This window comes from Miscanthus floridulus, chromosome 7 (assembly GCF_019320115.1).
Source record: "Miscanthus floridulus cultivar M001 chromosome 7, ASM1932011v1, whole genome shotgun sequence".
NCBI lineage: Eukaryota > Viridiplantae > Streptophyta > Magnoliopsida > Poales > Poaceae > Miscanthus > Miscanthus floridulus.
The window spans coordinates 66218151-66245434 of NC_089586.1; the positions used below are offsets into that span (position 1 = coordinate 66218151).

The window sequence follows — 27284 nt, forward strand, 5'->3', positions numbered from 1 at the left end:
TATCTTTAAGCTCTTTCTTAGAAGATTTGAGCTCCTTGAGTTTGGATGATATAGAATCATTTGTTTCCTTGAGCTCATCATTAGCCTTTTCTAATGTATCACACTTAGCTAAGAGTGAATCATTTTTAGCATCAAGCTTTTCATTTGTAGCTTTACTCTTTCTAATGATCTTAGTATATTTTCTTAGTATTTTGACAAGATCATCATAAGTAGGTGAGTCATCATCATCGCTATCACTATCATCACTAGCATGTTCATCATCACTACTATCATCACTCTTAGTTACCTTACGTTCACCTTTGGCCATAAGGCATAGGTGTGTAGAGGATGATGGCGATGGTGGTGGTGAAGATGCAAGATCAATAGCAATGGCGGCCACCTTTTCATCGTCACTATCATCATCGGATGATCCACTTGATGAATCAATGTCCGTGAGCCAATCACCGACAATATAGGCCTTGCCACTCTTCTTCTTCTTGTAGAACTCCCTCTTTTTGCCATCTCTCTTCTTGTATGGCTTGTTCTTCTTCTTTTCATCTTCATCACTTGAATCATCTTTCTTGTCCTTGTTCTTGAACTTGTCTTTCTTGGGCTTTGTGCATTGATGAGCTAGATGACCAAGTTCGCCACAATTGTAGCAATCCATCTCGGAGATTGGCTTTCTTCTTGAGCTAGTGAAGAACTTCTTCTTTTTGCCATCAAACTTGATGCCACTCTTGTTTAGCCTTTTTAGCATCTTGGTGGTCTTTTTCACCATGAGGGCAAGGCTTTCTTCATCATCTTCATCACTTGAGCTCTCATACTCAAGTCTTGCTTTGCCCTTGTCTTGGCTAGCTTTGAATGCTAAGTCTTTCTCTTTCTTCTTTGTAGAGGATGAGCCATCTTGTGGTGTGATGTGCATGTACATCTCATGAGCATTGATCTTTCCCAAGATTTGTGTCGGTGTAGCGGCGGAAAGATCACCTTGATGTAACACGGTCACAATGTGCCCATATTTGTCAATGGGGAGGACACTCAAGATTTTTCTCACAACGTCGGATGGTGACATTTGAGTGAGTCCAAGCCCATTGACTTCCTCTACAAGAATATTTAATCGAGAATACATCTCATTAGCACTTTCTTTGGGAAACATCTCAAAAGAATTTAGCTTTTTAATCACAAGATGATAGCGTTCCTCACGCTCACTCTTGGTTCCGTCATGGAGCGCACAAACATCCGACCATAGTGCATGGGCGTCTTTATGGTTCCTTACACGATTGAACACATCTTTGCAAAGGCCTCTAAAGATGGTGTTGTGAGCCTTTGCATTCCATTTTTCATAATTTACTTCATCGCCTTGAAGTTGTGCGGCATTCCTAGGTGTGGGGAACCCTTGAGAGGCGGCTCTAAGAATTCCAACATCTAGAGCTTCTAAGTAAGCCTCCATGCGGATTTTCCAATATGGAAAATCATCTCCCTCAAAGATAGGAGGAGGACCATCCCCGTGAGACATCTTGCTCTAAGCGATTAAGCTTAAAAACGTGAGCACGAGGCTTTGATACCAATTGAAAGGATCAAGATGCCCAAGAGGGGGGGTGAATTGGGCTAATTCTAAATTTTCTTGCAATAATCAAATCCTACGGATAGCCCAATTAACCCCTTGTGCATAGAAAAGTGTTTATATGAAACTAATGCACAACAACCTCTCAACCTAAGTTCCAAACTTACTCTAGCAAGCAATTCTTATAGAAGTAGAAACAAGTATTGAAAAGCTCAAAGTAAATGCTCAAAGTAAGTGCTCAAAGTAAATAGAGAGAGAAAAGAATGCGGCAATGTTTTGCCGAGGTATCGGAGAGTCGCCACTCCCCACTAGTCCTCGTTGGAGCACCCGCGCAAGGGTGTAGCTCCCCCTTGATCCGCGCAAGGATCAAGTGCTCTCTACGGGTTGATTCTTCGACACTCCGTCGCGACGAATCACCCAAAGCCGCTCACAACTTGAGTTGGGTCACCCACAAGCTTCGCCGGGTGAACACCAAACTCCCAATCACCACCAAACCATCTAGGTGATGGCGATCACCAAGAGTAACAAGCACGAACTCTCACTTGACCACGCGAAGCCTAATGAGAAGATGGATGCACACTTTGCTACTCTTGATTTGCTAGTGAGGCTACTCTCTTGGATTCTCAAATCACAAACACCTCACTAGGACCTTGCTCTTCTTGGCACTCACAAACGTGTTTCTCAGCTGTTGGAATGAGCAAAAGATGCTCCACTCACGAGTGGAGCTTCTATTTATAAGCCAGCCTGAAAAACGAACTGTTATGAGCTTCTGCGGGATGACCGGACGCTCCGATCGTGATGACTGGACGCTCCGGTCAGTTCAACCCACGAACCAGTTTTCAAGTGATGACAGGACGCTGTCAGGGTCCGGTCAGTACCGACCAGACGCGTCCGGTCGCTCTTAGATGCTTACTATAAACGACCGGACGCTGGATACACAGGGTCCGGTCACACTGACCGGACGCGTCCGGTCACTCTTTTCCATGTCTAGACCCTTACTGGAGTCGACCGGACGCTGGCCCTCAGCGTCCGGTCACATGACCTCCCAGCGTCCGGTCATACCAGACTTGATCCCCTTGGTCAAATGAACTGACCGAACCCTACGGCCAGCGTCCGGTCGCACCGGAGCCAGCGTCCGGTCAGTGTTTTGACCCTCCATTCACTTCCAACTTCCGAACATATGTGAATGAAGTTTGCTCCAAACGATCTTAGGCATTCATAGGAGCTACCTAGAGCTAGTTTTAACAAGTGTGCACCACACCTAACTCACTAGACTCAACTAGGTCAAGCTACCCGTTCATACCCCCCTTCATAGTACGGCCAAAGGAAAAACAAAGTCCTAAACTACTCTAAGTGTCTCTCCAACTTCAATCGACACTTAGAACTAGTTATCCTTAACCTTGTCGTCCATCCTTTGAAAACCGAAACGATTTCCATCGTAGGGGCATGACAACCTCGATTGCCCAATCGATCTCTATTACCATGACCTAACTTAATTGTCTCTGCAAAACACATGTTAGTCATAGTAATCTTGTATTGACATTAATCACCAAAATCCAACTAGGGGCCTAGATGCTTTCAATATGGACTATGCATAGCGAGGTTGGTGTGAATGTTCTGCAGGGAAACGATGATGATGTGGACATGCCTGATGTAGCCATCCACGATGCTGACGAGGAACCCGGTGTCAACACAGAACCTATGGCCACAGTTAATAATGTATTTAGGAACACGCTAGCTAACAACACCAAGGATAACGATGGCATTTCTTAGCTGCTACATAATGTAGAGACCGGATGTCTTAGTGAAAGATAGCTGAGAAAGCTAGAGAAAATGAGACAAGATGGCAAAACACCATTGTATAGGAATTGTCCAATGAGCAAACTAGAAGCCAACATCATGTTGTTAGAGTTCAGATCGACAAACGAATTGAGCGATAAAGGCTTCGATCAGTTGTTAGGTATAATAAGGAAAAAAAATGAGTTGCCAGAAAAGACATACTTGGCCAAGCAAATGATCTGCCCCATCGGCCTCGAGGTTGAAAAAATCCACGTGTGTTCCACTGATTGCATATTGCACCGTGGAGAAAAATACAAAGACTTGGACAAGTGCCCTAAGTGTGAAGCTCCATGGTACAAGGAAGGGCCATTAGATGAGGGTACCAAGACCAGAGGAGGTCCCATAAAGGTCATTTGGTATTTCCCTATAGCTCCCCGGGTGCATAGGCTGTTTGCATATGCAAAGTCAGCCAAGTTGTTGCGCCGGCATGGCGAAGAGCGTAAGAAAGATACAATGATGAGGCACCCCACCGATGGGCATGACTGGAGGACTATCAATACTATATTCTATAAGGACATCGGTGGAGAGGTAAGGCACCTTTGGTTTACTTTGAGCATAGATGGGATGAATCCTTTCGACCAGGTTAGAAGCAATCATAGCACCTGGCCAGTGACGCTCTATATATACAACCTTCCACCTTGGGTCTGTATGAAGCGGTCGTACATCTAGATGCCACTACTGATCCAAGGGCCAAGACAACCTAGGAATGACATCGATGTGTTTCTTGAACCAGTGATCGATGAACTAGTGGAGATGTTTGAAAAGGGTGTGCTGGATGTTTGGGACAAGTACAAAAAGGAACATGTCATGATTAAGGGAGTACTTATCGCTACAATCATCGACCTACTAGGTCGAGATTCATTGTCCAGAGAGAAGACAAAAGGCTATACTAGATGTGTCGAGTGCTTGGACGACACCGATGCGGTAAATCTACCAAATAACTCAAAGATAGTTTATATGGGACACCGTAGGTTCCTACCTAAGGATCACCCTTACCGTAGGAACAGAAAATATTTCAACGATACTATTGAGAAACGCTTAGCTCCAAAATATTGAGACAGGCCTGCGATACTTCGAGGACAATGCAGTAGCAGCGCCTGATGGGAGCGTTTGGAAGAAAAAATCAGTTTTCTGGAAACTACCTTACTAGCCATTTATGAGTGTACACCACTGTCTTGATCCCATGCACATCACTAAAAACATGTGCGCTAACACTCTTAACACCTTGATGGACACCGGAGGGACATCGAAGGACTCACTAGCCATGCCTAGATGCAACACTTGAGAATTAGGAAGGAGTTGCATCCCGTGGAGCTAGACAATGGCCAGTTCGAACTTCCGGTTGTGTCATGGACATTGAAGAAGGAAGAAAAGTGTGTGCTTATTTCTTTCTTCAATGAACTCAAAGTCCCGATGGGCTACTGTGCAAACCCGAAGAGGCTAGTGAACATGAGAGAACTCAAGTTCAACTATGGCCCTATGAAGGCCCATGACTGTCATGTCATTATGACTCAGCTGCTACCTGTTGCCCTACGTGGTATCCTCCTCCCAAAGGTGCGTGCCCTAATCATAAAGCTTTGCTCGTTCTTCAACGTGATCTCAAAAAAGGTCATTGATGTGTCCACGCTAGAGCAGCTGCAGCAGGACATAGCCAAAACTCTCGTTAGGCTTAAGATGCATTTCCCGCTGACTTACTTTGATATCTCATTGCATCTGCTCATTCATCTTGCTGACCAAATTAGAGCCCTTGGCCCAATGTACCTACATCAGATGTTCCCTTTCGAAAGATTGATGAAAGTTTTTAGGAGGTATGTTAGGAACAGATTCAGGCCCGAAGGGGGCATGGTTAAAGGATGGTCAATAAAGGAGGCCATTGAGTTCTACACATATTATCTGGACATCAAAAGGGTTAGAGTTCTAGAATCCCGTCACGAGGGAAGACTACGTGGCAAAGGAATGATCGGGGAGAAATCTGTTACAGTAGATGACCCTATTTCTTTCAGACAGACACAGTTCACTGTTCTCCAGCAAGCCAAGGGTGTGATGCCATACATTAACGAGCATAGGCAATCGCTGCAAACTCTATATCCGAGCAGGTCACAGGCTTGGCTGGATAAAAAAACATAAGGAGGAATTTGTCAGCTGGTTGCGACGTCGCTTGCTTGGAATAAAGTTGGGTAATCAACTGGATGCCTTAGCCAAGGGACTTTTGAGTACATATCTTAAGTACCAAGGGTATGAGATAAATGGATTCACATTTTACACAAAAAGCAAGATGGAAAGAGCACATACTAAAATTGTGGTGTTCGTTTTGATGCTCACGACAAAAATGGCAACGTGCAGGCGATATACTATGGTTTCATAGAGGAGATATGGAAGCTAGCCTATGGTCCATTGAAGGCAACTCTTTTCGCTGCCAGTGGGTCTAGCTTGAGGAAATCAACACTGACAGCGAAGGGTTCACTACCATTGATCTCACTAAGACCGTATACATAGACGACCCCTTCGTCCTTGCAAGAGATGGTATGCAAGGGACAACAAGACAAAAGGAAGGCTAAAAGTAGTCCTACAAGGGAAAAGAAAGATTGTCGGTGTCGATGGAGTAACGGACGAAGAAGACTATAGGGGCTATTAGGAAATGCCTCCATTCAGGGCGAACGTACCCCTACCTATCCTTCAAGATGGTGACGAACCTGCTTACGTATGAATTGATCACAATGAGGCCCTCATTATTGATGCACCAAAAGATAGTTAGATTATTGTTAACTATGTAATCATTATGCAGACATTGTATCAGTAATTCGCACAGAATATTTAATTTATATTTTGTGCACATCTCTACAATTTAATTATTGACTATGTAATCAAATATTAAGATGATGTTCACAAACACTATTATTTGATAATTATGGACCATTAATTAATTATCATATAATTAAATAATCAAGACACAAATTTTTGTGTTATTTTAGAATATAAACTAACTGTATTATTTCTATTAATAAATAAATAAAGAAAAGCAAACTAAGCGAACTCCCTATCCTAGCTCAGCGGTTAAGGCCACGCACTCTGTACTCTGAAACCCGCGCTTGAATCCCAAGCGGGCCAAACTTTTTTAATTTTGTATTTATTATTTAGTAGTGCATTACGACAGAATAAAAGAAAAAGAATAACTAATTCTAACGTAATCCCTATTCTAGCGTAGTGGTTAAGGCTCCAAACTAAGAACACCGAGACCTGAGACCGAATCCTAGGCTCGGCATTTTTTTATATTTTTTATAAAAAAGCTACAAGACTGTGATTTTTTTTATATTTTTTTACTAAATGGCTGCAATGGCGGTAGGGCCCTTCACTACCGGTTTTGGTTTTAAAACCGACAGTGATAGCGCTGCGATGGCAGGCTCCAAACTGATAGTCAATTTTTTATATTTTTTTACTAAAAGGCTGCGATGGCGGCAGGCACTTCACTACCGATTTTGGTTTTAAAACCGGCATTGATATCATTCGCTTGCTTGCGGGACGGGGATATCACCAGCATTAAAGCAAGTGCCTTGAAGTGCGAGAAATCAGGCACATCATAGCAAATATGTCAAAGTGCCCCTGATTTCTCGCACTTCAAGGCACTTGCTTTGAATGCTGGTGATATCCCCGTCCCGCAAGCAAGCGAATGGTTTGCGAGCTACAACCATGCGGATGTGGTAAAATGATCACTTATACCTGAGTCGTAGTTGTTTGTTGTTTATTATTGTAATAACATTCTCTAATTTTTTTTCTTTTTCTCTGCATGCAGATTGCGCTACAGGACCTTACCTATGCTGCATGTGGCTTGTGGGCCGTTCAAGACCAAGCTACGGAGCAACTCGGGTACGATTGGGACTTCTACAATAGAAACCTCGGCCAGCTCACTATAAAAGGACGCCAATACTGCATAAGGATTACTAACAGGGGCAGTGATCATTCAGTAGGTTACATCTATGGTCGACAATTCTTTTGGTATTATGAGGCACGAGAGAGTGCACTCATACGGGCATTGGACTTCATCGATACAAGCGGATACATAATCCGTGACATCAATTACTATATATGGCTACAGAGGCATGTTAGTGTGCATGGCCTGATCGATCCCGACAGTGATTCCGATAGTAATTAATGTCCATTTAGCTAGGTTTTTAAGGTTATAGTTTAATTGGGTTCTAATTTTAATATGTACGGCTTTGTGTGTTTAATTATTGCCATGTAACATTTGTTGGGCAACTAGAAATATACATTTTGATGTCGTATTGGTCTCAAAATTAGTCTCAAGCTTGCATGTGCCATGTGTGAAGGAAATACCAAGTTTGGGATTTTCCGGAGATGGTTTGCTACTTTCTGAGGTTTAATTGAATTTCCACGCGACGACACCTATTAATTATAGGTTGAACTGAGTCTACCCACGAAAAGATTCGGAATGGTGCTAAACTTTTACACAGGCTCTAATGTGCCTTAGGGATAAGAATTTTGTGGAGGTGGATGAAAAAATCTATTGGGTCCAAGATGAAATTCACCCTCTTTTGTCTCATTTGGCACAGAGAAAAATATAATAAATAAAAAAATGATCAGAAAAACCTAAGATCCTATGTGGAGTCTTAATTTGGGTGTACATGCTTGCCAAAAAAATTTCAAGCCATTTTGACATAGGCGGAGTATACATGCTTCACAGAGGTACATTTACCTTTTCATCGAACTATGACTATACACATAGGTTATCAAGGTTTTTGTGGTTCATAGGCATTCCGATGTCGTATTGGTCTCAAAATTATTCTTAGGCTTGCACGTGCCATGTGTGAAGGAAACACCAAGTTTGAGATTTTTCGGAGATGGTTTGCTACTTTCTGAGGTTTAATTGAATTTCCGCGCGACGACATCGTTTAATTATAGGTTGAACTGAGTCTACCCACGAAAAGATCTAGAATGGTACTAAACTTTTACACAGGCTCTAATGTGCCCTAGGGATAAGAATTTTATGGAGGTGGATGAAAAAATCTATTAGGTCCAAGATGAAATTCACCCTCTTTTGTCTCATTCGGCATAGAAAAAATATAATAAATAAAAAAATGATCAGAAAAATCTCAGATCCTGTGTGGGGTCTAAATTTGGGTGTACATATTTGTCAAAAAAAATTCAAGCCATTTCAAAATAGGCGAAGTATACATGTTTCACAGAGGTACATGTGCCCTTTCATCGAACCATGACTATACACATAGGTTATCAAGGTTTCTGTGGTTCATACACATTCTAGTGTCGTATTGGTCTCCAACTTTTTCTTAGGCTTGCACGTGCCACGTGCGAAGGAAACACCTAATTTAAGATTTTTTGGAGATGGTTTGCTACTTTCTGAGGTTTAATTGAATTTCCGCGCGACGACACCAATCAATTATAGGTTGAACTGAGTCGACCCATCAAAAGATTCAGAATGGTGCCAAACTTTTACATAGGCTCTAATGTGCCCTAGGGATAAGAATTTTGTGGAGATGGATGAGAAAAATCTATAGGGTCCAAGATGAAATTCACTCTCTTTTGTCTCATTCAGCACACAGAAAAATATAATAAATAAAAAAATAATTAGAAAAACCTAAGATCCTTTGTGAGATCTTAATTTGGGTGTACAAGCTTACCAAAAACATTTCAAGCTATTTTGACATAGGAATACATATGCTCCTATTTATTCAGTATATAAAAGAATTTTTTAATATATATAAACATCACTGTCGGTTTCAAAAAACCGACAGTGATGAGAAGAAATCGATAGTGATGCTGGTTATCACTGTTGATTTATTTTGAAAACCGGCAGTGATATATAAAAAAATAAAAAAAAATTGTGCCAGCCCTCGTGTTTGAGCTCGGGTCTCGGGCTGTAGAGTTCAGAGACTTAACTGTTGCGCTAGTATAGGATGTGTGCCAATGTTTATTTATGTTTTTTTACCTTTAGACCGCTTAATAAATTATAAAATTAAACCAAAAAATTGGGCCGCCTGGGATTCAAACATGGGTATCGGGGGCTAAGTTGCGGGGTCTTAACCGTTGAGCCAATAGGAGGTATTCGAAAGAAGTAGAAAAGATAACTTACTTATGCTGGAACCTCTACACGGCAATCACTGACAGTTTAAAGAATGGTCTGGCAGTGATATTTCTACATCACTGTCGGTTTAGACTTATAACCAGCAGTGATGTATCCCCATCACTGTCGGTTTATAATTAGAACCGACAGTGATGAGGTCTGGTATAAAAGCCCGGCGTGGGTTGAAATTATTCAAATTTCAACCCCGCACCAACCGTTCCTAGCCCTGTGCTCCTCTTTTTCGACATCGACGCCCATGCACCGCCCCACGCCGAAGCACCCATCCACCGCCCCCCGCACCACCGTTCCTAGCCCTGCGCTCCTCTTCTTTGACATCGACGCCCGTTCACCGCCTCACGTCGGAGCACTCCCCACGCCGTCCACCGCCCCACGCCAAAGCACCGCCGAGCCCTTTAGGAGCGCGCGGACAGCTGCTTTCCCACCCCCACAGTGAGTGCATGGCTCACTGCCAGCTACGTATTTGATGAAATGCCCCACGGTTGTTGTCTTCCCAATAGCAGCCGATTCCTATTCGATTGAGTTACATATTGTTACTCCTTGGTTTAGCTATCCTTGTATGTACAGGCTGTTACATAAACCAGTTAGTTTTTCCCTAAAGAGATTATGCTACCTACTGATTTGTTGAGAACCTAGTAATCATGGCCCTAAACTGTTTAAGAACAATTGGTGTTATTTGCATGTTGTCGCAACAAGTTATTCCCTCGAGTCACAACTAAGTGACCTTTTGCGCTGTGTGCAGTCTAAGTATTTAAACATTGATCATCAACACCTCTTGACATAGTTAGATTGAATATGTGACAATGATATGAGCATATCTGTCTCGAATAGTAGTTGCATAATGTTATGATATCTCTGTACTTTGTAATTATTGCAAGCAATGGAAACTAGCAGTCAAAGGTACACGTTAATGACTGTGGACGTCTTATTTGTGACGGTAGGGAGTGTTCTGTTTGTGTAAGAGTTAGATAAGAATTTCTGCTCTTGCTTAAGCAATGATGGATTCTTGTCAAATGTGTACAGGTATAACCGCTATAGGTAGAGTGTCAATTAATTTTGATGGAATGTATAGCATGCTTAAAAAAGGCATCTATAGATGTTTGTTCTAGAAAAAAAGTTAAAAATAACTTTTAAAATTAGCTCGGCAGCAGCAGCAAGTATGATTACTAAACCACATTGATCTCCAAATAATAAACAGTCCAATTATTGAGGTATTTTTTTATCATGTCAATGATAAAGAACATTAAATAGATTTAGTTTGCCCATATAACTTGAATAATAACTCTTGTTCAGTGAGTTACCATTACCACTTACCACATGCCTAATTTACTTAAATGTATAGGCAACCATGGCATGGTATGTAGTGCATGTTGTTCATATGCCTAGGATTTATCGAACCTAGGAAGATTGCTATGCTTAAGTCAATCGCTACCCTAGTAATTTACACAAAAAATACAACACAGAAGCTGAAGCTTTGAGGGCCTACTATAGTCATCCGGCCTACCTTACAAACTATGGGTAATCGGCTTACTATAGTCCAATGAATACAAACCATGGCCATCCACTGGTACTGGAGATCTAAGAGAAGCCACCCACCGGAGATGTGAAGATTAGAAGAATTGCTCCTTGGTCTTGGAAAGATATTATGCTTTTATTTATGGCTATGGTTATCACTTTTCTTATTTGGAAGTTGATGTAGGCTTAGTTTCATAGAACAGTAGGTGGACTTTGTTGTATGTGGTCAATCAAACAATGAATTTGTTCTAGGTGAACATATGTTATTATTTGACTTTGTTGTATGTGGACTTATTATTAGACTTTGCATTAAACATATTATATATATATAAACATATGCTATTAGTAGTTTTCCGCGGCCAAAACTAACCATGATCATGTCACAACCATGACTCATTGTTGCTTGTTACCCCATCGCCGAAGAACAGATCAGCAACAAGAAGCGGCTGATATCGCTAGGACGGGAGAGCCGCATGATCCGACAAACGGTGACTGTGTCAATCAGGTCGGTGAGAACGAGCAGCCATGGACCCCATCTGGCCTGCTCGATCTGGGTCAAAATGACCAAGCTGGCCAGGTAACTTTGGTATCATGTGACTATGTAGCCACACAGGCTAATCAATTGAGAGGGTCATAGCTTACTTAGTGTCTCTAGCAGGAGCCTCCACCGCTCGAGGAGCTAGAGGGTTCGGGTAGCAGGAAGGCCAGATCCAAGCGAGGCGTGTCAAAGATTCCTATTGGTAGGAATGCACACTGGTACATTACTGAGTTCGATGAATTCGGGGATCCACTCTCACCACCTATAGCTTTGACCAAATACAAGACTATCCTCAGGTTACTTGTTAGGGACTTCATCCCGATTAAGTACAGGAAGTGGATTAGGAAAGATGATGACCGGTGGAGGGTTCCCGAAAGCGAGAAGGATTACATATGGGATGTCAAGATCCCAGAGTATTTTACTTTTTTAGCCGAGTATGACAGGGAGTTAGTCAAGAAAAAAAGCAAAAGAAATCATGAGAACATGATTCAAGAATTTTAAGGGGACATTGTACATGAATTTTGTCCTTCAAAATAAAGAACCAGATTTCGATGGTAGACAGTTTCGCAAGCAGAAGGACTTCTGGCAAGATTTTAAGGAATACAGGTTATCCGAGGAGTACTTAGAACTGAGTAGGAAGAATAAGGAGAATTCGTAGAAAGCGATGAATCCTCATCATCTCGGCTCTCGTGGCTATGCCAAAAAGATAGCAAAATTTGAAACAGAACTTCAAAAGATAGATCACCTTGCTAAGGAAGGCATTGAGGTTGAGACCATCGATTGGGAGCCCAGATCAGTATTATACTACATAGGGAGAAATGTACGGCACACCGAGGATGGGAGCTTTAGCTCCTCAAATCAACCCATGAGTGAACTCATCCAGAGGATCTCCCAGGTAACTAAGGAGGTGAGGCAAGGGACTCACACTTCTAACAGGGAGAAAGACGTGCTCACCCAAGCACTCGGAACCAAAGAGCACCCTGGTCGTACTAGAGGAACCGGTGTTGTTCCTTGAAAACTAGCATTCCCCTAAGAATCTAACACTTACCGGAGCCGCTCGAGGGGTAGAGCGGAATAGGAGGTAGAGTATTTGAGGAGACTAAAAGAGATGGAAGATAGAATAGAAGCACGGATTGAGGCGACCGTTGAAGCATGAGTCGAGCAAATTTTGCTGTCCAAGGGATCAGTAGTACCACAAAACCCTACTCCTACTGCCTTTAGCCCACAGTTTAGGGGTCGCAGCAGCTACGGATCGACCCCGCTCGATGAAGAAGAGGCGAATGTGCCTCATCCAGTGGACGACATCACTAAACCCGTCAATGTCAGGTTGTACATCCGTCGGGAATGGACAAAGGACAAGGTGGTGCTCGGCCAGGCCTGGCCTACAAGAGACGAGACAATTAATGGCCGCCCAATTCCACTAGGGTACGCTCGTGTCACCATTGACAGAATACTTGATAAGAAGTTTAACAAGATACCCATTGAGTACCCCGTAGTAGAAGACAGGCCAAAACTTGGTCAAAACAAGGGCTCTCAAGTGGCCTGGCACAAGTGCTTCATTAAGCTTGACCATCAATTGTCCTCTGATGATGAGGACGACTGCGAGTCTTCGTCCACCCGTGATGATCACGCACCATCTCCCAACAGAGATCACTCTCCTCCTCATCCGGAGCCATCACCCCCGAGAAGACAGAGGTCTCCTATTCCTCCTCGTCCAACTCTATCTTCATTAGCCCCAAGAAAAGAGGCTCCTCCTCCTCCCCCTCCTCCTCTATCTTCATCAGCGTCGGGAAAATAGAATTCTCATCGTCATCCTCCTCCTCCTCCACCTCAGCCCAAAATAAGATCAAGGACATCCTCATAGTCATAGAAAAGGTCCTTGGATTCGGTCGCTAATGCTCCTAAAGTGGACCAACAGAAAAGAAAAAGATTGTTCAGTGGCAACGTTACCACCTTGATGAAAGAAAAATTTACAGCACACATCTCGAATGAAGATTGTGTTAGTTTCTTCAATCTCCATGCCTCACTGCCTTCGTATTTGTTGAAGTCCGAATTTGAAAGGCAAACACAGAATAAATACGCTACAACAAGAGACGAAGAAATACACAATAAAGATTTAAGGAGCATACAGAAGTACGTCGAAGACAACCCAGGATTAATCATGGAAGAGGCCGCGACCATCTATTATGATGTACAAGGGACGACAACACCGGCAATAAAGTATGAAAGGGGCAATCGTTTGGTTCCCAATGAGAAGTATAAAAATCTGACAACATATATGCGCCAGTTGCATGAATATTACATGGCTCAAGCAATAGAGACGGACGACTTTGGTTTTGAGGTTATTATCCGTTCGCCACATATTTTCCATTATCCTGAAGAAGAGAAGTTCGATGTCGAGTGGGAGTGCTTGTTTCAGCTATACCAGAAACGCTCTCTCGATGTTCAAATGTTGACGTTGTGGGCTATGTAAGTACCCTACACGTATGATATTACAATTAACTACTCTCTCGAGACAAATTGTTAACTTTTGAGCACTTTTTATGATTTTATATAGGTGTATAGCAAAATTTTACATTCTAAAAAGCAAATGGGATTACATAGGCTTCTTGAACCCCTTGCGAGTCAATGAGAGGACATGTATAGGCCTCTATGGATGTGACATGGAAGACCTAGAACAGAGATTGATTGTTGTTTTTGATAAATTCATGATGAAAAAAACCCACATACTTCAAGCCTACAACTGCGAGTATGTGTTCTCGGCTTTTAATTTTATGCTTCTTTTTTCGTTAAGATTAGTCGATAATTAGGATTTTGTGATTATAGCAACTATTTCGTCTTCATTTGTGTCAATCTTGCCAAAAATCTGATCAAGGCGTGGGACTCGAAGAAAAAATTATTTTATCATCTGGATATACTAGTGGCAATGCTGAATTAGTAAGCGATCCTAATAACATATTATTTTCTAATCACATATACCGCTTTCTAATGTTTCTCTCTTTAATGTTGCTCAGTGTTCGAAGAAGACATATCGATGGGACGTCGGTCTCATTCAAGGTTATCGAAATGGAGGGGAAGTACCTGTCATAGCCGGCGGAAAACAATGAATACGGGTTTTATGTAATGTGGGCAATGCTTCGCTACATCAGTGGGAAATCAGAAAAAGCCGATAAGTTGGTGTGTATAATCCCCATTTCATTTATCTGTTAATAATTCAACAAAATGATTTAATGTTCCTCTTTAGATACCATCTTTTTTAAACGACAGCGCAAGAAATATAACCACCAAAAGCTATTAGACATGAAGATTGTCGCACTGTAATCGGAGCTCGCAAAATTCATCTTAGCCGAGGTATTGGAAAAAAAATAAAGTATTTTCCATTGCACAATCCGTGTGGTACAAGGACCAATATGGCCCAGAGCGGCTCGCCAGATTATTGTAAGAAGTCCAAAAAACATTGCACAATCTGTGAAGTCCGAAAACAATTTTTTTAGGGGTCGAGATCTGGATAAGAACATTTGAACTGTAACTGTAACATTTGTAATGTTTAATATTGATGGACCTGTCGTCTACGTAGCGTATATAAAGCGAAACCCAATTTCACAAAAAAATATAAATTAAAATCAATTATAAAACAATAAAATGCGAATGGACCATCACTGCCAGTTAGCAACAAACCGACAGTGTTGTCTTGCAAAACACTACCGGTTATCAACAAACCAACAGTGTTGTCTTGCAAAACACTGCCGGCTTGAGCAATGAACCGACAGTGTTGTCTTGTTCAACACTGCCGGCTTGAGCCATCAACCGACAGTGTTATCTAGATCAACACTGCCAGCTTGAACCATGAACCGACAGTGTAGGCTTGCTCAACACTGTTGGCTTGAGCCAAGAATCGACACTCTTGAAGCAATCATCACTGTCGGTTGGAACTACAAACCGGTAGTGTTGTTCAACTAGACACTGTCGGGTGGAGCCAGAAACCGACACTGTTTCCTGCAGATCAGTGTCGGTTTTTAAGAATCGACAGTGATGTCAACCCCTCATCACTACCGGTATGCCACTGTCGGTTCAAAATCCGACAGTGAGGGGGGTTTTTGAACCGACAGTGATGTACAGATCTGAGGTAGTGTACGTCATCCGCCTCTCCGCTGGGTTCGCCGGGTTCACGGCCGCCTACTGGGTGGGTCCCCGGGCGCACAAGGACAGGGAGAGGTTCCCACCCAGCAACATCCTGTTCACGCTCACCGGCGCGGGTTTGCTGTGGATGGGGTGGGCCGGGTTCAACGGCGGCGGGCCGTACGCCGCCAACGTAGTGGCGTCCATGTCAGTGCTCAACACCAACATCTGCACCGCCATGGGCCTCATCGTCTGGACATGCCTCGACGTCGTCTTCTTCAACAAGCCGTCCGTCGTGGGCGCCGTCCAGGGCATGATCACCGGACTCGTCTGCATCACGCCCGCCGCAGGTGATCCCATCGTCCGTCCGTCTTCCCTGCCTCTCATGATCTGCCTGTGCCTTTCTCTTCTCGTGCTGCCAAATTTTAAAATTTTGAAATCTTCTTGAACGCATGTAAACCTGGTTTAATCAATCTGCCGATGGACGATGAGAATATGATATATGTCTGACGGTACGGTGTGCCCTGTGCGTGCAGGGGTGGGCAGCCATGGTGATGGGCGTGCTGGCCGGCAGCGTCCCGTGGTACACGATGATGATCCTGCACAAGCGGTCTCGGCTGCTGATGCACGTGGACGACACGCTGGGCGTCACCCACACGCACGGCGTGGTGGGGCTCCTGGGCGGCCTGCTCACGGGGCTCCTCGCCGACCCCACCCTGTGCGCGCTCTTCCTGCCCCTCACCAACTCCCAGGGCGCCTTCTACGGCGGCGCCGCCGGCGCCGCGCAGCTCGGCAAGCAGCTGGCGGGCGCGCTCTTCGTCATCGGATGGAACGTGTCCGTCACCTCGATCATCTGCGTCGCCACCAACGCCGTCGTCCCGCTGCGCATGACCGAGGACAAGCTCGAGGTCGGTGACGACGCCGTCCACGGCGAGGAGGCGTACGAGCTCTGGGGCGACGGCGAGCTCTACGACGTCACAGAGCACGGCCCGCGCGGCGCCGCCGCCGTCGCGCCCGTGTCCACGACCCCGAATTGAACTAGTTGCTAGTTGTGCATTGTTAATGTTTGTTAATATGCACGTTAAATGATCGCCTCTAGTGCTAAGAAGATGGAAGGTACAGAATCACCACTATCATTATTTGAGATAATGGTAGAGCCTAGTGCTGGGAGATGGAATGTGTAGTGTTACCACTATCACTACTCATGATGTAAATTCTATTAGCAACTCCTTTTGTATCAACACTATAGCCTTGTTCGTTTGTCTTATAATCCGTACTTTTCAGCAGCCAGAATAGTATTTTTCTCCACGACAAATCAACCGGAACGGGGCTTATATAATGAGAAGGAAAGCCAGAGGCTTTGTGAGGCAAAATTATTGAGTTTAACTATGTTGCTCGACGACCATGTATATTGCTCCATCCATGCATGCATCACGTACCATGACCATGTGGTGCTCTCTGATTAATTGTTTTGTGCAAGCAGAGCAACCTCAGGTGAACCGGGTGCTGCCGAGCGCGACCTTGTCTCTGATGAGCAGCAAGTTCGACGGCGTCAGCTAATCCCGCTTTTCTTCCAGCAGCCAACGAGCGCATCCACCGCCAACCCTAAAATAAATCTCATCTTTGAATTTGTTTGTGGGTGTGTGATTGGTTGCTTCCATTAAACCTTGTACATCACTAAACGTATACACTGTCTTGGTGTTGTATATGGTATCCTGCACATGCACCGCGCCGGCCAACACGGTCGCATAGAAGAGGACGCACAGGTGGTCCAGTCTCCGGTGTGTGTGACGTCGGGGATAGGGAGCGAGTGCCCCAATCCAGCTCACTGCAAAATTACCTGAAATTGCATTGGGAGTACAATCCAATAGTCGATCTTATATATGAAGGAGGTAACCATGCCATACCTTGATGGAATTGTTGCCGGTAATCAGGCGTGAGGAATTGGTGGCTTGAATGCAAATTGTTTTGGCTGTCAGTGTCGCGCCGGAATGAAGATCAATGTTGGGCAGCGGACAACGGCACGAGGATCGAGGCCCGGTTGGCTTGTCTTATAATCCGTACTTTTCAGCTTTTTTTTTCAGCTGGAACAATGTTTTTTCTCTCACAATAAATCAGCCAGAACAGTATTTCAACTTGTTTTTTCGGCGAAGCGAACGGAGCCCAAGTAGCGGTGGCTTCACGCCCCTGCACGGCGGTGATTTATAGAGTCCATATAGATGGAGACTCATCTTTTTCTTGCATTATTAATTGACTATTGGGCGGCCTTGTTGAAGACTCCTGGTTTTCTATATTGATTACTGGCAAGAGGAGGTGATGTGGTTTTACCACAAGACGTGAACTTGTATAGAAGCATTAATGTGGGGAGAAGCAAAGAGATATGACGTGGTTTCAGGGCCTGTTTAGTTGCCAAAAAATTTTGCGTAGTATCCATCACATCGAATCTTGCGGCACATGCATGGAGTACTAATGTAGACGAAAAAAAACTAATTACATAGTTAGATGAGAAATCGCGAGACGAAACTTTCGAACCTAATTAGTCCATAATTAGACACTAATTGCCAAATACAAACGAAACTACTACAGTAGCCAAAACCCAAAAAAAATTTGGATCTAAACGCGGCCTCAATTGGCGGAGGAAGGAAAGAGTTGTGAATACGGATGGGATGGTTCGCCTGCTGCATAAGGGACCTATGGTGATGGGACCCTTGGACGACGTGGCTTTACAAAATCGTAGGAAAATAGGTTAGTGGGATTCTCCTATTTAAGTATAATAGATAGATAATAGATAGCACCATGAAAACACACCAGCAAATGGGTTCGGTTTCCATGTTGTGTTTGGAATATTTTTTTTTTTTCATGTATTCAGTTTGCTCGTTGTGTTTGGAATGTATTTTTTTTGTTTTATAAAGTCTCCATGTCACACAAATGGGCCCAATTCAGCTACAGAGACAAGCCCAATAATCCAGGCCCACTGTGTGCAATGCGGGTCACTCTGAAGGCCGTGATGATGAGCCAGCAGGATCGAACGGTCCAGATTCTCCAGACCCTAGTAGAAAGCAACAACCACGCCGTCCGCGCAAAACCCTCCCGGCTCAGACTCGTCTGCAGGCAGCTCCTCCTCCTCCTCCCTTGCCGCCGCCGCCGCATCTAACGCACTTCCCTCCGCCGCAGCCCGAGGCAAGATGGTAAGCTCTAATCCCCTCATCTTCCGCCCAATCAAGATCCAAATTTGTTGCGCCGCTCATCGCCAGCGTGCTCGATTGGATCCTGAGATTGATTGGCTGCGCAGGTTCTCCAGAACGACATCGACCTTCTCAACCCGCCGGCAGATCTCGAGAAGCTCAAGCACAAGAAGAAGCGCCTCGTCCAGTCCCCCAACTCCTTCTTCATGGTACTTGTTCTTTATCCCTAACATGCTCTCGTTTCTGTGGTGGGTGTAGGCTAGGCCGTTTCCGGTTCACCTTTTCTTTATCCCCCCACATGTATTAATTGTGAAAACCTTATTTCTGTGTTGCAGGATGTCAAGTGCCAGGGATGCTTCAGCATGTAAGTTTTCCTGCCCGTCAGATTCAATTCAAGATTTAGATTTATTTAGTTCTCGCCATTGATTGATTGTGGTTTACCATTGAGCCTGCCCTGGTGCGTGTATCACGGCAATTCTTATTATGAAGTTCTATTGTTTGACCTTCCAAATGATTGTGTGTAATTTTTCACAGATTTAGCTTATGTTTAGTCTATAGTAGCAACTTTCTACAAGTTTAAGGTATTAAGTAGAGTTTGAGAACATGTTTATAAACTTCTTATCTTTGGTCGGAAGCTGTTAATTGTCCTGCTGCTCCAATTCTAGACATGATTGTTTTTCTTAGTCCACTACAATTTTAAACTGGCGTAGCAAGTTGTAGAAGACAAGTAAAAGAATGCTGTTTTTTTATTTCTTTGTTGTACGGCAATGTTGAATGCATATTATTGAGTTGGGTTGTTTGACCTGCAAAACGATTCTCTGTAATTTTACAGAGTTTTTACCCTACATGTTTAGTGTATAGTAGTAACTTTCTAGTACAAGTTAAGGTATTATTAGTGTTTTGGAAAACAGTTTATAAAGTTTCCTTGTCTTTTGTTGGGAGCTGATTTCCTCATCTTTGGTCAGGAGCTGATAGTTGTCCTGTTACTGGTCGAATTGCAGCAACATTTGATTTTTCTGGGTCATTATCAATTTGATTGAAATTAATTAACTTGTTGAGTTGTAGAAGGTAACTAGAGAAACACTCAGTAGATTATTGTCACCATGATCGCTTGCTTCCGGTTTACTGATGTCTTTCCGTTTGGTATTGTTTAAGATGCATTGTATAGTTTAAGGACTGTCTAGAGAAAGGGGTGGTTTGGTATTGTTAAACTGAATTCCAAAGTAAACTATCGCCCCTCAGTACAAAATTACAAATAGGCACCTAAGTTTGGATTAGTATGTTAAGATACATTGGCACCAACAAAACTTAATAATGATTGCTCATTTTCTCTTTGCATCATGAGCTCCCAAATAACTAGGATGTTGACATCAATTTAACCATAAGCTTATACTGTTTATTTCATTGTGTCATGGTATGAATGTGTTATAAACCTTGTTTTTTCGAACTCTCTGATATGACTTCTGGTAGAAAGCTAGTCTAATGGTGCAATTCATGTTGTTTTTGCAGAACCACTGTTTTCAGCCACTCCCAGACTGTTGTTGTGTGCCCAGGCTGCCAAACTGTCCTCTGCCAGCCCACAGGAGGAAAGGCGAGGCTCACGGAGGGCTGCTCTTTCCGCCGGAAGGGAGACTAGAGTGGTGCCTGTTAGTACTGGATCGGTTGTCAATCTCCAGTATGCAGTCTTCAAGTTTTGCTCTATGCCAAATATTAGTGTCATGAACTGCCTTAGCTAAGGTTTTCCATATGTTGTTCTGGTGCTGCTATGTATTGCATGTTGGCTATTGTGCCAAACTTATCGCTGGTTTGGTTCGGATTATGATAAACTAATGGATCTTTGAATTATGTTATGCTATTGACGATATTTGGCGACATGCTGTTTCTTGGTAATCATGGGCACTTCTTGTAGGGTTTTTTTTAAACATCTTGTAGTTATGTTGGCTAAGATATTAGCCGTTTACGTTCAGTACCCTCTCTTCCAACTTAATGTTTAAGAAGAATTGCATTTAAAATGAAAATGTATCCTAGTTTCTAACTTTATATATTGGAAACGTATCAGGTGCAAACCAACTAACCTGTGTAAACTTGAAAACTATTAATCAGGACCACTTATGCTGATCTTATGAATTGGGTGAGAGGTGGGATTTTTTTTGCGCTTAAGCCCACCACCTGTCGTCCTTTTTTTTTTGCGTTTAAGTTCCTTCACCCCATCCATTGGATCAGCATCTAGTGGTCCTGATTGTTAGTTTCTAAATTTGTACATGTTGGTTGGTTTGCATATGATATGTTGCCTTATATATTTGTATAAAAAGAATTGCATTGTACGTCCCTCAACTTGAGCCATTGTAGCGCCTGGAATGTGCCCAAACTTGCATTTTGCTTCTTCAGGTACATGGCGCGGTTTGCACCGCAGCTCCCATTCCAGTACTTGGCGCGTGAGGCGAGTATAGGGAGAGATAAAACCAATCACCTTTTACGGACAGATGAACGAGAAGCAATCATGGTTGAGACCCTGGATGAATTGCCTTGCCTGGGCATTTGAGTTGCCTGTGATTGAGAAGTTTTTTGCCTGCCCAGGTACATGCAACTAGGGAGCGATGTTTGGTTGGCCCAGCCGGAAGGAAGGAGAGCCCGACCTCGCGCAGTTCCTGCTACGGGCGACGCTACCAGAGCAGAGGCCCTCCAGCCAGCACTGTTGGACCTCCACGACGCCGGCGTGTCCTTCCATGTCAGCGAGAGTACGGGTTTGCGGACGACGACCACCTCCTCAAAGCTCCACGTCCACTGCGTTCACACGTGGCTGCTGTTGCACTCCACCAGCACACACTGCCGCCGCCACCTCGGCAATCTGGGCTTGCCTTCTTCCCCCTATCTGCTCCCCGTGTATGTGTATCTTCTTCCACAACATTGGATCGCAGGAAGCTTGCATGTGGAGGGAACTTTGACCTCTATCGATCACCTTCTTTCGGCCAGCGTATGCCAGCCATGGTGGAATGGAGCTGCGGTGCAAAAAAAAACTTGCAGAAGCAAAATGGAAGTTCAAGTGTGTTGGAGTTAGCTACTGTTGCAGCTGCACACCATCAGCTGCACATCAGTAAAGATATACTCCGTATAGGATAGGATTCGCAACCAAACAATCTCAATCATCTCTGGTAAAGATGACTTACATTTTGTTGTTGGTACATCAGTTAAGATTGGTATATCAGTTGTCTTTGCATCTTCACTATGCCAGCAGCCAGCCCAGAAGAAGTTGCTACCTTCCAGGATTCTTGGCTGTGCTGCCAAGTAAGCAGTCCAGCCACGCCTGCTGCGTCCTTGTCCAAGGCACTGGCATGGCCATCCATGGCCATTGCCGCGTACAAACTCGGGCTTCTTTGCGTTACTCACAGGTTCTTCATTACTACAAGCATTAATCCAAACTCGGGCCACGAATGTTCCTTGCTTCTGCATTACTACAAGCATAAATCCAGAAGGTTGAGCAAGTGTTCCATTCCTCCTGCCTAAAACTGCTTTCTGCCAGGCACTGCACTGAAACAAGCGATAGTAGATATTCCCAGCCAAAGACATACTGCAGGCGGCATGGCATCATCCCGGGTGGCACCCGTTGGCGACGCAGAGGCGCCACTGCTTGCGGCCACCGGCGACGGCGCGCAGCAGGCGGCACCCACGACGACGACGACGACGACGACCGTCATCGGCAAGGCCCTTAACAGCACCGCCGACCTCGCCAAGCACCTCCCAACGGGCGCCGTGCTCGCCTTCGAGGTGCTGTCGCCGTCCTTCACCGCTGACGGCGACTGCACCGCCGCGAACCGCGCGCTCACGGGCTGCCTCATCGGCGCCTGCGCGCTCTGCTGCTTCGTCCTCTGCTTCACCGACAGCTACCGCGACGCCGCCACGGGCGCGCTGCGGTACGGCTTCGTCACGCCCAGCGGCCGCCTGATCCCCATCGACGGAGGCGGCTCAGGCTCGCCGCCGCCGCCGCGGGACGACAGGTACAGGCTCACCGTGCGCGACGTCATGCACGGGCTGCTGTCGTTCGCGGTGTTCCTGGCCGTGGCCATGGTGGACCGCAACGTGGTGGCGTGCTTCTACCCCGTGGAGTCCGCGTCCACCAGGCAGCTGATGGCGGCCGTGCCCGTGGCGGCCGGCGCGGCGGGGAGCTTCCTCTTCGCCATGTTCCCGTCCACGCGGCGCGGGATCGGCTTCCCCGTGGCGGCGTCCTAACTCCTGACGAATGCATTACGTCGTCGGCTCGAGTCAGCTGCTGGCGGGCTGGGCTTCGTGTGCCTGATGATTGGCATCCTTCGCTCACTTTACTGGCGGGCTAAATCTAAATTAAGCTAGCTGCGAAATCGCACAAACAACCGCATGCTTGTGCATTGCCATTGGATTCGCTCACTTTACAAGTTAATCGCAATGCATGCAATGAACTAGTGTGGTATTCACTTGTTTGATTTTTATTTATTTATTTTATTTTTTGAAAAGGAAAGCATGTTTCCATAAATTAAACGGCTTCCGGGCAACTCGCCGGAGACCATTGTTAATACAAAGTCCAGTGCTTGATCCAGCCACAAGCTGGATTCACTAGCATCTAAGGTAGCACCATAGGAGGCTAATACATCAGCAATTGAATTACATGCTCTGGGACATTTAGAGATTTTACAGCAAAAGAAATTAAACTTCATTCTAGATTTAATCTCTAAGAAAAGTGTTCCCAGCTCCGCTCGATCACAGGTAGAAGACATCAGGGCCAACGCCAAGATTTGATCAGCATCTGTTTCTAGAATCAAACTCAAAATCCCCAAAGAAGTAGCAAGTTGCAGCCCATTTAAACAGGCCAAACTTTCAGCAACGGTCCAGCCCCGGCAGCTATGAATTCGCCTTTGTAGTCTCGAATGATGCATCCCCAGCCTCCCTTTTTTGTGTCCTACGAAAATGCGCCATCAGAGTTTATCTTGTACATATTTTCTGGTGGTGGTTGTCACTTTTGATTTTGATGTGAAGGCCTGAATAGTGGGGATAGCTTCAGCTTCTCCATGTTGGCATAATGATATACAATGGAGTTGCATATTTCTTCAGTGGATCTTCGTCCTCCTCCTTGATTTAATTTATTTCGGGCTTCCCACCAACACCATGACTGTATTATTACTTTCAATTTCGTTTCTTCCTTGAGGGCCAGGATGCCGTCCATTACATCCAGAGCTGACAATTGGTTTGCCAAAGTTAATCTCACATCCTCCAAATTCATACTTCTCTAGACCTGCTTAACACAATTTGCATTTGAAAAAAAAAGGTCCACAGTCCTCATCGAGGCGCCAACACATTGGACAAATAGTATCCAATTTAATCCCACGCCTAGCAATATTGACAGGATGGCTGTTATGGGCCAATCTCCATAAGAACATTTTAATCTTGTTTGTAACTCTAAACCCCCAAATGCTTTTCAACACATTCTTCCCCCGTTGCCGTTGGGTAGCTGAGGAAGATGTATGTGGGGGGGGGGGGGGGGGGGGGGGGGGGGGGGGGGCAGTGTTATAACTCCAGGTATCCACAGCAAGGGACATGGCCCGCACGGTCAGGGACGATCCAGCCCACAAGATTTAAGACTTGCGGTGTATAGCACTGCTCGACGTACACTACAAGACATCTAGAAGATTTGATTGGATACTACGGATATTATAATCTAATGCTTGCCATGTAACCGACTAGGATATTTTTCTTGTAACCCTACCCCTCCTGTGGGGGGTACGACCCCGGATACCCACGGCAGGCCACATGGGCTATGCCTCCAGGGGCGGCCCAGCCCACGAGAAGGAGCCTTGCGGGGCACGATTCTGCTCGGCGCCTCCCGCAAGGCACGGGGAGGATATCCTGAAGATGTTACGAGATCTGATAGGATATGTACGATCTCATGTTTCTTGTAATCTGTTATTACTTTCCGGTTATCTCTCAGATCTAACCGACTTGTAACCTTGCCCCCCGGACTATATAATACGGGCAGGGACCCCCTACAAAATCACCGTAAATCGTATGATAGCTAACACAAACCAACAGACCATAGGAGTAAGGTATTACGTCATACTGACGGCCTGAACCTGTATAACTCGTGTGTCTCTGTTGCCTTTTTGTTCTTGATTATACGCTCATCTACCGATCAATCTACCATCGCGGGATATCCCTCGGTGGACTGCCGACGATATTCTGTCGACAGTTGGCGCGCCAGGTAGGGGTGTGCGTGCTATTTCCCTGTCGAAAAAGATAGCTTTTTCCACAGGGTCTTCGTCCCTCCCGCAGCCTGGCCAGATCTTCACGGGTGGATCCATCACGTGGGTCATCAACGCCGACGGAGTTGGAGAGCTTCTCGAGCTAGTGCAGATCCGTTCTGCGCCGACCACCCTCGCACCTGCAACCGCAGATCCAATCTCGGAACCACTTCCAGGGTCAACTTCAGCAGCCACTCGCCGCTCGCTTCCTTGCTACCGGAGGAGGCATGTCAACAATGACGATCTGATCGAGTCTATCGATCGGGTCGGCCTGAAACTCGCCGATTGCCTCTCCATTGCTGAGTCGGCTCTGGACACTCTTGTTCAGCACCGACCACCTTCCGATTCCGATCTATCGGTGTTCAGTGCTCGGCAAACCTCAGGGCTCGTCGCCCTGTCCTTCGGGCTCGCCAACGCCACCGCTACGTATCAGGACGCCTTGAGGGGCAAATTCGTCGACCAGCTCGCCGACCAGCTCCCACCAACCGTCAACATGCTGCACGCCAGCTGGGGTCTCGGAACATCCCACCAAACTATCCTAGAGGAAAATCCGGACTCCGAGTCTCAAGGCTCCACGGAGCCCCTCGCCGAGGTCTTCACCGAGCAACCCCCTCTCCTGCCTTTCCGGGGTGGCGCAATCTTCAACGTCAGCATCGACAGCCCCCCTTGGAACGGCGAAACAGATGAGGAATGCACCGCCCGTGAAAACAGGAACGCCAACCGCGCACAACGCCGTGATAACGAACGCGCCATTGAGATGGCCAAGGCCGCTCGCGATAACCAGTTCGACTCGCAGGGAAGGCCCTCCATCACAACCTCAACAAAGAATTCCTCCGTGTTGATGGCCACGACGTCTTCAAAACTCCGAGCGCTAATCTGGCGGTGGCCGCTGTAACAGAACCGACCAATTATACGAAATTAAGTAAGAAAATCATCCGCCAGAGCAGACGATTTAGCAAACTTAAGCCCGTATAACCCGGTAGTCCGTGAAATCACGAAGGATTTCAAACCAACTTTCATTCCAGCCAAGATCATAATAAGTTTAGCGGTCACCATCACATATTACATAAAAGTTCGTAATCTCAGATACATCAGAGTTTCAACATAATTATTACAAAACAAGTTCGAATAAAGTAGCGGAAGTCATTTGTTCAAACCACACACACACGGAGTTTAAATACAGCACCAGCGAATGATCATCTCCAACAAAAGCATTAGACGAGACGTAAGGAATGACCATGCCCATGGTCCTAAGCATCACCCATCGCAGGATAAAGGCAGTTGATACAGTAGCCGTAATACATCTGCCCATCTGCAACAAGTGGGAATAAAACCCTGAGTACGAGAAGGTACTCAGCTAGACTTACCCGACATAACCAAAAAATAAGTGACACCAAAGATTATGAAGGGCTTTATAGTAGGGTAGCTGACTCATTTGCAAAAGGAGCATTATTAGCCTTTCAAGAACCTTCCTAAAGCATTATTGTCAATTTAATTATTATTAACCTGTCGACTAGATTTGCACCTATACTAGAGCAAACATATGATTAAGTAGATAATGATAACCAATGATCATTAAACAACTTCCATACTGTCATATTCACTATAACTGTCCAAGTGTTCCATAAACATTTACTACGATGAAGTAACTCAAGTCAAGTGCTCACTATCCAGGAGCGATGGCGATTCGAATCGATTCCTAACCAGCTGGTGATTTATTCCTTACACAAACCTCACTCACCCGCTAAAGTGAGATATTGATCACTGAGTCAACTATCCAGGAATCTCGAGTTTGCTAGGAACCATATGTACCCGGGGGTCGACCGACTGCACTTTGGTCTTATCATCTCGCCCCCGTGTCCTACCACACCTGCTCCGGCACAGTACGTTGCGGGCAATCTACTCGGCCCGAATAATCTCCCAGCTTCGCGGTCGGAAGGTACTTTATCCGGCCAGCTAAATGTAAGGCACGCGTTCAACATGACTCGAGGCCCAACAACGGTCGGTCCTTAATCGACACAGACGGAAACACTACAGTCAAAAACTCTGCAAGTCTCCGTCCGGTCTCAACTTCATTTAACACTTAGTTATACCATGACTTCATAGTCATCCAAGCAGATCCAGGTAACCACCTATAGCTCGCAGGTGACAGGAAATCACCCGATTT

At 45.1% G+C, this 27284-nt stretch overlaps 3 protein-coding genes across 3 annotated transcripts; all 3 read left to right on the forward strand.

Annotated features, from left to right (window-relative positions):
- The first annotated feature begins 15658 nt into the window (after positions 1 to 15658).
- Positions 15659 to 16703, forward strand: LOC136465594 (ammonium transporter 3 member 2-like). The gene is made up of 2 exons (XM_066464267.1): positions 15659 to 16027; positions 16203 to 16703. Exons 1-2 carry the CDS (start codon positions 15659 to 15661, stop codon positions 16701 to 16703), a joined length of 870 nt encoding a protein of 289 aa, XP_066320364.1.
- A 2021-nt stretch (positions 16704 to 18724) lies between these two features.
- Positions 18725 to 20723, forward strand: LOC136463340 (small ribosomal subunit protein eS27-like). The gene is made up of 4 exons (XM_066462339.1): positions 18725 to 18854; positions 18959 to 19060; positions 19187 to 19215; positions 20361 to 20723. Exons 1-4 carry the CDS (start codon positions 18852 to 18854, stop codon positions 20485 to 20487), a joined length of 261 nt encoding a protein of 86 aa, XP_066318436.1. The 5' UTR covers positions 18725 to 18851; the 3' UTR covers positions 20488 to 20723.
- Positions 20724 to 22016: 1293 nt separating this feature from the next.
- Positions 22017 to 23279, forward strand: LOC136463341 (protein DMP6-like). Its single transcript, XM_066462340.1, has one exon. The coding sequence runs from the start codon at positions 22431 to 22433 to the stop codon at positions 23076 to 23078; it is 648 nt and encodes a 215-aa protein (XP_066318437.1). The 5' UTR covers positions 22017 to 22430; the 3' UTR covers positions 23079 to 23279.
- The last annotated feature ends 4005 nt before the right edge of the window (positions 23280 to 27284 follow it).